Here is a 12,026-nt window from a genome sequence, read left to right as displayed (position 1 = left end):
TTTCAGTTTCTGATTTGAAATATTCGAAGAGAAAGACGACGAAGAATACAAAACACATTTCACTGAGTAGCCGTATGAACAACACAGTCAATTCTGCATGTGGTTCGTGTGCTGTTTGTAAATATATATATTCTTTTTCTCTGTAATCCCAAGCAAACTAAGGAGGGTTTATCACGATGAGGAGTCAGTTATGATCTGAGCTCCGTGTTGTTCAGTTAGCTTAGCGGGCACAAATTCTGTGTTAATGACTTGAGCCAATTAAGTTCACAGCCCAGAGAGACATTGAATACTTAAGCTTCCAGCCACCCATCTCCACCAATGTGCAGCAGCAAAAGGAATTTGCAATCCTCTCATTGTCAAACCCCTTAAACTAGTCCATTATATGCTGGCCCAGCAACATACGGTTAATGATCTGTATTTATATTCACTTTATACTGTTTTTGTTTATTTATTTTATTTTGGGTAGCACTGGAGTTTGAACTCTGGGCCTTGTGCTTTTTAGGCAGGCACACTACCACTTGAACCACACCCCCAGCCCTTTTTGCTTTAGTTATTTTTCAAATAGGGTCTCCTGTTTATGCTGGCTGGCCTGGACCACGATCCTTCTATGTAGCTGGATCTATGTAGCTGTATGCTTCTCATGTAGCTGGGATGACAGGCACAAACCACCCTGCCCAGCTCATGGTTGAGATGGGGTCTCATGAACTTTTTTCCGGGGCCAGCCTCAAACCGCGATCTTCCTGATCTCTGCCTCCCCAGTAGCTAACTAACATAACAGGGGTGAACCACTTCGCATGCCTTTTATTATTTTTAAATGAACAGCACTCGAACCCTAATTTGGATTTTTGAAGGCTTGTAGGTTTGGTGTGAAAATTCCAAATTCAGTTTACTAGTGCCTTGATGGCCTCTAGGATTTTCCTAAGAAGTAATTCATCAAACTGTGAAAATTAATGCAATTTGCTTATGGGAAAATCTTTCTTTTGAAATTTAAGGGAAAGTTGTATAAAAGAATGTTAAATGGAAAAAGTGGACTACACTATTGAATATCTTCTATGTAAAACCAATTGGTCATGGGGCAAGGTTCAAGAACTGCATTCAGTCCGAGAAGTTATGTGATTTGGAATGGGAATTTGGGGAAATTTCTAAGAAAGTTTTTAATGGAAAAACTACTGCCTAACATACACATACTTCTGTAGTAGTAATCCCAGCTACTACAGAAGCTGAAGCAGGAGGATGACTTGAGCCCAGGAGTTTGAGGCCAGCCTGGACAACATAGTGAGATGCTGTTTTTAAAAAAAGGAGGGAGACAGGATGCCCCAGCACTGACGAATGGATTAAGAAAATGTGGTATTTATAAACAATGGAATTTTATGCAGCCATGAAGAAGAACGAAATGTTATCATTTGCTGGTAAATGGATGGAATTGGAGAACATCATTCTGAGTGACGTTAGCCTGGCCCAAAAGACCAAAAATCATATGTTCTCCCTCATATGCGGACATTAGATCAAGGGCAAACACAACAAGGGGATTGGAGTTTGGCACATGATAAAAGCGAGAGCACACAAGGGAGGGGTGAGGATAGGTAAGACACCTAAAAAATTAGCTAGCATTTGTTTCCCTCAATGCAGAGAAACTAAAGCAGATACCTTAAAAGCAACTGAGGCCAACAGGAGAAGGGGACCAGGAACTAGAGAAAAGGTTAGATCAAGAAGAATTAACCTAGAAGGTAACACACACGCACAGGAAATTAATGTGAGTCAGCTCCCTGTATAGCTATCCTTATCTCAACTAGCAAAAAACCCTTGGTCTTTCCTATTATTGCTTATACTCTGTCTTCAACAAAATTAGAGATAAGGGCAAAATAGTTTATGCCAGGTAGGCAGGTCTGGGGGGGGTGTCTTGGCAGGCTGGCAGGCGGTGGCCCTGTGGAGGCCCAGTGGCTCGGTGAGTGGTGGCCTGGCTGTTCTATGGGGTGGAGGCCTGGTGGGCCTGCGGGGCATAGGCCTGGCAGGCAGGTGAATGGCAGTCTGGCAGCCCTGTGGGGCAGAGGCCTGGCAGGCCAGTGAGTGACAGCCTGGCTGTCCTGTGTGGTGGAGGCCTGGTGGGCCGGTGAGTGGAGGTCTGGCGGCCCGTGGGGCGGGTGGTCTGGTGGGTCTACAGGGTGGAGGGCTGTTGGGCTGATGAGTGGTGGGCTGGCTGTTCTGCTGGGCGGATGCCTGGAGGGCCTGCGGGTGGGAGGCATGTTGGGACAGCGAGTGTTGGTCCAGCCAGCAGTGGCTTTGCTTTTCTGCAGGGCAGAGGCCTGGCGGCCTGTGGGGTGGAGGCCTGGCAGATGTCGGCGGTTTTGGGGCCCGCTTGTTCTTTCAGTGTATCATGGCATGGAGAAGCCTTCCATAGGCTATGGGTTAAGGGTGCCAAAGTTTCAGCTCTCCCTGGTGCTTTACCTCAGCCAAGCATGTCTCCAGCATCTCAGCAAGGTCCCTCATTCACAGAGCTCACGCAGTCTGCAGCTGTGTCCCAGTGGCCAGTTTGGATCCTGCCATCTTTAATATTCTTTAGTGGCTTTTTTCTTGCTCTTGGAATCAAGTCTAATGGACAAATTGCACTCAGTCTCTGTTATTAACTGCGATGCTCAGTAACAGGAAAGAAATGTGTGAATCCTGAAGCTGATGATAAGCTATCCACCTGCCTCTGCGCTCTCCTCATTTTGGATGGTGTTACCCTGGACATGGAGACATTGAACATGCTGTAATATGGGCTCCCTTTAAATTTATACTGAGGGGATCAGCCTCCTGTTTGAAATTCCATCTTCAGCTTGAAGTAATTAAACAATAATTAGGTTGCATTTTTATTTTTTGAACTTTGATGTCATTGTATTTCTGGAAAACACATGGCTGTATTCAGTATTTTTCATAGTTGATCTGATTCAGTTTTGGAGCAGAAAAAAGGTGATGAGATTCATTTTTCTCTCACTCACAGAGAGATGGAACTGAATTGCCCACATGGTTACAAAGCACAGAGACAAAATGAGAACAGAAGATTTGGTTTTCTGGCATTCTCTTAGAGGATCTCCTCACTGTGTGATGGGTTCGAACTTATAGATAAAGCATTGAGGAGAGGAAATACCAATATTTCTCACTCCAGTCATCTGATGTGATTGTATTTCTCTAATCAAACTGACTTGTTGACCAATGAAACTGAATGAATTTGGCATAACTGACCGGTTGCTTTTCCCTGAGTTCATTCAGCCATATGTTAGGATGGTCACAAACTTAACAAGATCAAAAAGGGTCATACAAAGTCAATTTTTGAAAAGGCTTTTATCAACCTAATTATTCCTTATAAATAAGTAAAAAATAAGAATTAATATATATAATAATTAATATTATATATAATTTTTATTTATAAATAAACCTTTTTGCAAGGTTTTTATCAACCTAACAATTTCTTATAAATTTAAAAAAAGAAGAATTAACATATATAAGAATATATAAGAATTAATATAATTATATATAATATGTAATTATATAATATATAATTATTTACATATTTAAATATATATTTATATATAATTTTTAATTAGAATTTAAAAATACTTAAATATATTTTTTATATTTATCTTTGTTTTTATATTTATATATTAAAAATTTAAAATATATATATTTATTTAAAAAACAAATTAATGTATATAAGACTATGTGAGTTAGTTATACATATGACTATATATAAAAATTTCTATTTTAATATTTTAAAATGATTTTGGAATGTCATTGTTATTAATTATATTCAATTAGAAGGATACTAATGTGCCATAAAAAGTATTATTGTCATTAGTGCTAGTGTTTATCCACGCGTTTGAAACCATCATGTAAACAATATAGAGTAAAGGAAAATAATGCTGAATAATAAATGTAGATAGTATGTTGTTAAGGATATTACAAGTTGAGAAAGTTATTAAAGGATTATTCCAAACACAGTCTAAGTAGGCCATTTATCTTCCCTATGACATCTCTTTAGTGTCTTCAACCTTTTTCCATTTTCCCTGTACTACGTACTTAGAGCTCCTCACAAATGAGCAGAAATACATCACTGATGATCAGTTTTATTTTGTTCAAATCAAACACTGTAATAAACTGTTTGGAAGTACACAGGTATCTGACTCCCACAGTGAATTATTTTTTTTTCAAAATATACCTGAATTACAAAGGCTTTTAAAAAATCATCTCATGTAGGGTGCCAGTGGCTCACGCCTGTAATCTTAGCTACTCAGGAGGCAGAGATCAGGAGGATCTCAGTTAGAAGGCAGCCCAGGCAAATAGTTTGCGAGACCCTATCTTGAAAAAAGCCTTCACAAAAAAGGGCTGGTGGAGTGGCTCAAGGTTTAGGCACTGAGTTGAAACCCCAGTACTGCAAAGAAAAAAAAACAAACAAACTTTTTTAAGAAGGCTTAAAAGAATTGTAATAATTTATACACACTTTTTTGGTTGTGTGACCTGGATCAAGTTACTGACCTCTCTGACTCTTATTTTATTTTATATTTTTTTGCGGTCCTGGGGTGTGAACTCATGGCCTTATGTTTGATAGGCAGGTGCTCTAGCACTTGAGCCAGTTAACCAGCCCTGTTTCGTATTGGATATTTTTAAGATAGTGTCTCATGAACTATTTGCCCCAGGCTGGCTTTGAACTTCAGTCTTCCTGATTTCTGCCTCCTGAGTAGCTAGGATTACAGGCATGAGCCACCAGAGCCCAGCAGATTCTCAATATTTTTAATGTGTAAAAGAGAATGGGTAAATCAAACAATTTAAAAACTCTTTCTTAATTTATGTCCCTATATTTTTCATAGGATATGTAATATTTCCAACTCATAAAATAAAATACATCACATTTATACATTGGGATTATATCTAACCTATAATTTTTAACATTTTTAAAAATTAGTGTATATTATTTGTACAGAGGCATTTGATTGTAATATTTCTATACGTGCATATAATGTACTTTGATCAAATTCACCCTATTACTCTTTCTTATACTCTCTCCAACCCCTTTAAAATTATTTTAATGGGTTTTATTGTGACATTTTCAAATGCACACATAATGTACTTTTATCATATTCAGTCCCCCATCACCCTTTCTTTTTGCCCCTCCCACCTCCTGATCTTTCTCCCTACAGTGAGTCCCCCTTTTATGCTTATGTCCTTTTTTGGGTCTAGATTCTGCAGGTTATGTTTTTAAACTGGTTTTCACAAGAATGTCTAAGGGTGATTCCTGCTCTGAAACCTTTGAGAGTTACCATGCTTTCTTCCAGAAAGCTTAGTCATGGGAGAATGTGGGTTGGTGGCTGGACAGCTGCAACAGAAGTTTTGGCTTTTCAGATCTTGTACATGTATGTGGTGAGTATGGAGTGGTAGAGGAGAGAGGTGGAAATTGATGTGGGTCACTGTTAACCTGCTGTGGGCATTTGGGAAGCTCTATGATGTGCACAGACCTTGAAGGTGACCCAAGGACCCTCCTTGACATTTGATTTGAATGGCATTTTCTTAGTAAGCACTATCCATTACTTACTAACTCAAGGTGACACACAAAACAAATACACATAGAATTAATATCTTTATTGAAATGCAAAAACATGCCCTAAAATAGGTCAATAATTCACACTTGTATTTAACACATCTAACAGTCATTTGGTGAACTAATCTTGATGGCACGTTACACAGAATTTGTATCTGGCCTCAAAACACTTTGAAAAACACAGAGACTATTCTTAGTAAATGGGAACTACATAAGGATTGTTGGTGATAAGGAATGAGAAGAGTCTAAATGAGGCTGGGCCACAAGGAGGCAATGGTGTGAGAAGGCAGGGAAAAGCAGGAAAGAACAGGTAATGAAAGGGTGGGCAGTGTGAATACCCAAGCAGCCAGAGTAGCAGAGGCTCCAGACAAACCCATGTTCCATCACGCTTCAAAATTAACATGGTACTAACAGGAGTCACCTTCAGTGTGGCCCTGGCATGCAGAGGTCACATTAACAAACTGATCTCTTCTGCTGTCTCCTCAACTTGGCTCTTCGGTTCTTAAACCAAATCTCCAACCAGAGAAAAACAAAAGGATTGGTTTAGTCTACTGAGCATTTAATGTCATAAGAGAAACAACACAACAGGTAACTCCATGCATCCTTATCATGTCAATGGCATCAGAAGAAGCATCTTAGGAAAGTTAATACCTCACCTCTCCCCTAGTGAGCTCCAACTATGTGCCAACCTCTGGCTTGGCTTATTGTTTCATCTCTCTCTTCCTTACTCTAAGACAATCTTTTTGTTCCAATCTGAGGTGCAGGTGTAGCCAATGAATTGGACTCAGTCCGTGCTTGCTATGTCTGCTGTGCCTGTTCCCTGATGGCTGACTGTCAGCTATTCAGTTGCCACCAACTCCTAGTCACCAAGATAGTGTTACCTTGGTTGTGAGAAAGCTAAGATTAATGAAAACTGGGTGCCTTTTAAAATCAAAGCACTGGGAATGGTCCCCACGTTGAAAAGCCAATCTCTAATCTAAAGCAATAATGTGATAATTAAACACAAGATTTCCTTCAAGACTGAATCAGGAATTCTCTGAAACCATCCTCTGAAACCACTTGCAAGTTGAAAAATGATATCAAGGGATGCCTCATCTTTGTGGCTGTCTTTCTGGGATAGGAGGGCAGCTAAGGCCCTAGACACTGGATATTTTAGACTTTAGGAGTTATGAATGTTCTGACTAAGTCCATCCAAATTTAGAGTTTGCCAAGCTACAAGTTCACTGGGAAAGAGGTATTGTTAATTCTTTGTAGTCCAATCTGTCTCACCCTCCAAATCTCCTTGGAATCTGGATACTATAAGGTAACTCCGATCTCCCTGTAGTCTCATGGTGATAGCATAAATGGTTGTCCAGTTTGGTTGGGCACCTGCCAACAAGTCTTACTCCATAAGTAGGAAATTTCAACCTGTTAGCATTCCTAAAGACAGAAAGTTCAAATAGGCATTTTTGAAGATATTTAATAATAATGTGTTGGAGACCAGGTATGGTGGTGCATATCTGTTGTCCAAGCTACTTGAGAGGCTGAGGCATGAGATGGCTTGAGCCCAGTTGCTTGAGGTCAGCTTGGACAATGTAGCAAGTGTCATCAAAGAAAAAAAAAACAGCTGGGTGTGGTGGCTCACACCTCTAATCCCAACACTGAGTAGGTTGAGGCAGGACAATCTTGAGTTTGAGGCTAGCCTGGGTTATAGTTAGACCCTGTCTTAAAATACTACAACCTCAAACAAAAACCGAAACCCAGAAAGAAAGAAAAGAAACGTAATAATTTGGAAGCGGTATTGAAAAAGACTACTCCTTAAATACCTATGAACTTTTAAAAGACCAAAAAGCAAGTCCTGTCAGTCCACACTACCCTAGTAGTCCTAGTTAACGAAGTTCCCTAGTTAATGAGGTTTCCATTGTATTATCCTGTTGGGAGTTCCCAAACTGCAAATTTAATGAAACAAATGGCCTCTTTGTCCTGTTGATGCCTCATTTCACCCCTCCCACCTTACTCTTTGGAGTTCCCTCCCTCCAGAATAGGTAGTCACTTGGAGATAGTCACATTGTAAGGTTCGACAATAGATAGGAACATTGGCTTTTTCGTCATTTGTGGCATGCTGGGTCATTCTGCTTCAGCACTCCTTTGAGAGAACGTGAGCTAAACCCATAGAGGGGAAAGCGACTCACCAAACCTTCAGCCTTTCTTTACCCCAGCTTGCATAGCTGCCTGAGAACGTGGAGGTCTTATCCTCCACCTGAGCTAGGCCTGATTGTGAGCCTGGCCTGTGTGTGGCATTAGGATGCAGCTTTGGGGACCTGCTTTATGGGGGTGCTGTGCTAGGTACCACCGTCACCTGATCTGTAACACCTTTCCATCACTGTGCTCACACAGCGGCACTGGGGAGTAAACTAATAACATCAGCCCAGTTTCTCTCTTTTTTCTTTTCTTTTTTCCAAATAACTCCTTTGATACAACTTTGAATTTTCTATGGCCTCAAATCATCACCTTTGGAGCCAGTGATCTATTACTTCTTTATCAATGTCTGAGAAAATAAAAAAAAGTATTTCAAATTTCCACAGCTAATACTGTAGCCCACACTGATAACCGTCACTCTGTATCACCCTCTATCAACACATTTTACAAAACACAGCCATTTGTACTTGATGTTTTCCTCATTCTCATCAGTCTTACTTAAATAAATATGTATTAGTTGCATATGTGTTGTGCTCTGGCTGTTTATTATCCCTTCACTCTAATGCCTGAATTTTTATAAATTCATTCCTTAAGCAAAGATTTTATGGTTGTTCTTAATATTTAAAACAATTTAGTTTCATGGAACTCTTTGGTGAAGTAATTTCAGTAATTTTCACCTCACGCTTAACCCCAAAAAGCCTGCATGTAGATGTTCTGCCTTAAGGACACCAGTGTTAAAAAGAATTGAACATCATTACATAGTTCATATATCTATATACATACTATTTATACAGTTATATGTACATAGCATATAAATAAAATTTAGAACACATATTTATAATTCATACTAAAATGTATGTAGATGTAAATATATATGTATATACATATATATATTTGCATGTAAGAAATAAAAGAAGTGGTTCTGCGCTATTGTTTTTTCCATTAGGAAGTCATTTTCCCTCTGGAAAGAGAAATTTCCATTTGCCAGGGCTTTTTAATTCTATTTTCCACCCATAAAGACCCCAAAGTTCAAAAGTTATTTCCTAAACATGGAGAAGGCAATTAAAACACAGCAACTTCAGAATAACCAGGACATAGGTGTCTAAGCCTTGAAGCAAGTTCTAGAATAGCTGCACTGCTAACTTGCTTTCTTCGGGTGAACTGACCTGCACTTTGTCTTCAGTCACATCCAAGTATCTTGCAAGCTCCTTCCTGAAGGGAAAAATTGCAGATGTTAAGTATTTGACATTATGGATGAAATAAAATATGCAAAGTACCTTTCTTGTTTTTAAATATTTGTTCCACCAATCTGCACCCCCCTAGCCCCACAAATTTATAACAACCATCTCAGCTTTGCTTTAGGGACAATTTCCTTCTAGGCACAAATTTTAAGTGAAGGTCAAAAAATCAGTAATCAACAGAAATAATATGCCAATATATTTAAAAATATAAAAGTGAAAGCAAAAGAAAATCCATGATGATGAGATTTAGCAAAAAAAAAAAATTAAAAAACATAAGCAAAAAGAATACACTAGCTGGGCGCCAGTGGCTCACACCTGTAATCCTTGCTACTCAGGAGGCTGACATCAGCATGATCACCTGTTGAAGCCTGCCTGGGCATACATAGTTCCTTACTCTATCTCGAAAATATCAACAGAAAATAGGGTTGGTGGAGGGGCTCAAGTGATAGAATGCCTGCCTAACAAGCATGAAATCCTCAGTTCAAACCCGAGTACCACCGCCCCCCCAAAACACTTGATTTTTGGAGGTACTGGGAACAAACCCAAGGACTTTCTCTTGCTTGGGTTCTATCACAGAGCTACAGAAAGAACCAGTCCAGCAAATTTTTTAATAAAGGCACGATGTACTTGAACATGCTCAGTGTCCTCACTTTGTTTCAAAGAGGACCTAATTTATAATGACAGGCATTGCCCAAAGTTTTCCAACTTGATTCACTTAAATGCTGTGTGAATATATTCACCTTCATTCCCACTCTCCATGGTCCCCGACGCCCACCACAAAATCCAAGGGAAGGAGGAGGGAACCTGGCCGCCTGGGGTCTCCAGGTGGCTTCAGTTCAAGAGGGGAAAAGGGGGGACCAAAAGGAGAGCCAAAGGCCGCCCTACAAAATCAAGTGCTCCCCTCAAAGTGCACGCCAGGCGGGGCAATCTGCTTACTGTGCTGGCCGGTTGGGGTACCGATTGCGTTGGAAAATGCTCTCCAGCTCCTGCAGCTGCCATGGGGTGAGCCTGGTGCGGCTGAAGGGCGGCTGCCTGTTGAGAGGCTGTAAACTCGCCATGTGCTCAGTGCCCTTGGGGATAGGCTCCTCCTCCTGCTTCTCCTGCTTCGGGTCACCACAGCTGGCGCCACCACACTCATGGTTCTTGGCGTCTATCAGGCCCGGAACCTCAGTGCCCAAGTTGCCTTCTTCTCTTCTTAATTCTTTTTCTCCTTCCTCTTCTGCTGCTGCAGCTCCATGCTCAGGCGAGACAAGTACATGTTCTTCCTTGTCTCTTCCCTCTGCAGCAAGCAAGATCACCTCTGGCTTCACATCTGGAAAGGAAGAAACAGGAAGAGAACATGGGAAGGCGCACAGAGGGACTGCAGTGTGAGCGGGGTGAGGGGCCCCGTCCATCCCCTTGCCTTTTCCAGGGAACTCCGGATTCTGGGGATGGCCAGAAGGCTGTTCCCATGGTGGTACTCACCATGCCATTCTTCCAGGTCCTCATTTACTCCCTGGTTGAGAAGGTTGCCGGCATCGTGGCTGCACAGTTGTTTAGCCTCCATAACTGAGTGCTGAGGCTCAAGTTGTGTGCTTTTGCAGATTCTGAGCTGGGAGCTCCAGCAGTCTGGGCAGCAGAGCTCTAACTGCAAAGGCTGTCTGGAAGAGCTCTCTTTTGGTGCCACTGCAGGTTACAGTGTATCCAGTCACAGATGCTCTCCTGGCTTTCTCCTCACCACCAGTTGCTGTGGGTTGAGTCTCTGCAGCAGGAGTCTGGCACTGCAATGGACAGGGTGTGCTTGCAAGAAGAGCACATTAGGTGGATTTGTGTGAGTGCAGAACTTGGGACTCCAAGTTGCAAGTTAGCTGACTACGCCTGCCTTGGTGAGATACCTTCCCAGTGAAGGGATGTGCTGAACTGAGCAAACTGATTTGCTGTGAGTAAGAGAAAGACTCCACACTAGCTTTGCAGGCCTTGGAGACATGCTTGGCGAATTCCTGCTGAACCAGCACACATCCAGCCCCCAGTACTTGTCGGAAGCTAGTTAGATTAACCAGGAGGCAGCTTGATCTGAACTTTCACAGAGGCTGAAGTCAGAGCCCACTATATTTCCCAGGTCTTCAGAAATAGGAGCTCGAGGCCAGGTGTACAGAGCATGCCTATGGTTATGAATCAGATGGGTGATCTCACCTGGAGGGAGAGGTCACCCCTGGACCACTGAGGCAGGAGTTAAGCACTGTTAAGTACCATTAAGCATTGCTAATTGTTAGGAGAATTGTTAGTTCTGTGTTGAGCTTTCCTTAAGTTTTTATTCTAAACACCATTTTATGATCACTACAAATGATTAAAACTGTCAAGATTGGGCTATTTGAAGCCAAGTTATGGAAACAGCCAAGATGCCCCACTACTGACGAATGGATAAGAAAATGTGGTATTTATACACAGTGGAATTTTATGCAGCCATGAAGAAGAACGAAATGTTATCATTCGCTGGTAAATGGATGGAATTGGAGAACATCATTCTGAGCGAGGTTAGCCTGGCCCAAAAGACCAAAAATCGTATGTTCTCCCTCATATGTGGACATTAGATCAAGGGCAAACACAACAAGGGGATTGGACTATGAGCACATGATAAAAGCGAGAGCACACAAGGGAGGTATGAGGATGGGTAAGACACCTAAAAAACTAGCTAGCATTTGTTGCCCTTAATGCAGAGAAACTAAAGCAGATACCTTAAAAGCAACTGAGGCCAATAGGAAAAGGGGACCAGGAACTAGAGAAAAGGTGAGATCAAAAAGAATTAACCTAGAAGGTAACACCCACGCACAGGAAATCAATGTGAGTCAATGCCCTGTATAGCTATCCTTATCTCAACCAGCAAAACCCCTTGTTCCTTCCCATTATTGCTTATACTCTCTCTTCAACAAAATTAGAAATAAGGGCAAAATAGTTTCTGCCTGGTAGCGAGGGGTAAGGGGGGGGTAAGGGAGGGAGTGTGGGAAAGGGGAGAGAAATGACCCAATCATTGTATGCACATATGAATAAAATAAAAA

At 41.3% G+C, this 12,026-nt stretch overlaps 1 protein-coding gene across 1 annotated transcript; it reads right to left on the bottom strand.

Moving 5' to 3' along the window:
* Positions 1–5,733: 5,733 nt before the first annotated feature.
* On the bottom strand, positions 5,734–10,537 carry LOC141419423 (rhox homeobox family member 2B-like). The gene is made up of 4 exons (XM_074062212.1): positions 10,456–10,537; positions 9,928–10,303; positions 8,917–8,962; positions 5,734–6,085 (listed from the first exon to the last, which is right to left on the bottom strand). Exons 1-4 carry the CDS (start codon positions 10,535–10,537, stop codon positions 6,026–6,028), a joined length of 564 nt encoding a protein of 187 aa, XP_073918313.1. The 3' UTR covers positions 5,734–6,025.
* Positions 10,538–12,026: the final 1,489 nt, after the last annotated feature.

The sequence above is a fragment of the Castor canadensis genome, chromosome X, assembly GCF_047511655.1.
Source record: "Castor canadensis chromosome X, mCasCan1.hap1v2, whole genome shotgun sequence".
In the NCBI taxonomy this organism is placed as follows: domain Eukaryota; kingdom Metazoa; phylum Chordata; class Mammalia; order Rodentia; family Castoridae; genus Castor; species Castor canadensis.
The sequence above is the reverse complement of the archived record's forward strand: the minus strand, read 5'-3'. Positions and strand labels throughout refer to the sequence as shown.

Excerpts from the sequence above, each read along its gene's own strand:
- LOC141419423 (XM_074062212.1), bottom strand. The coding sequence starts at position 10,537 with ATGGAGGCTAAACAACTGTGCAGCCACGATGCCGGCAACCTTCTCAAC. Across the intron at positions 10,304-10,455 it reads GGACCTGGAAGAATGGCATG|ATGTGAAGCCAGAGGTGATC; the intron begins GTGAGTACCACC and ends CTTCCTTTCCAG. Across the intron at positions 6,086-8,916 it reads TGACTGAAGACAAAGTGCAG|ATTTGGTTTAAGAACCGAAG; the intron begins GTCAGTTCACCC and ends CTCTGGTTGGAG.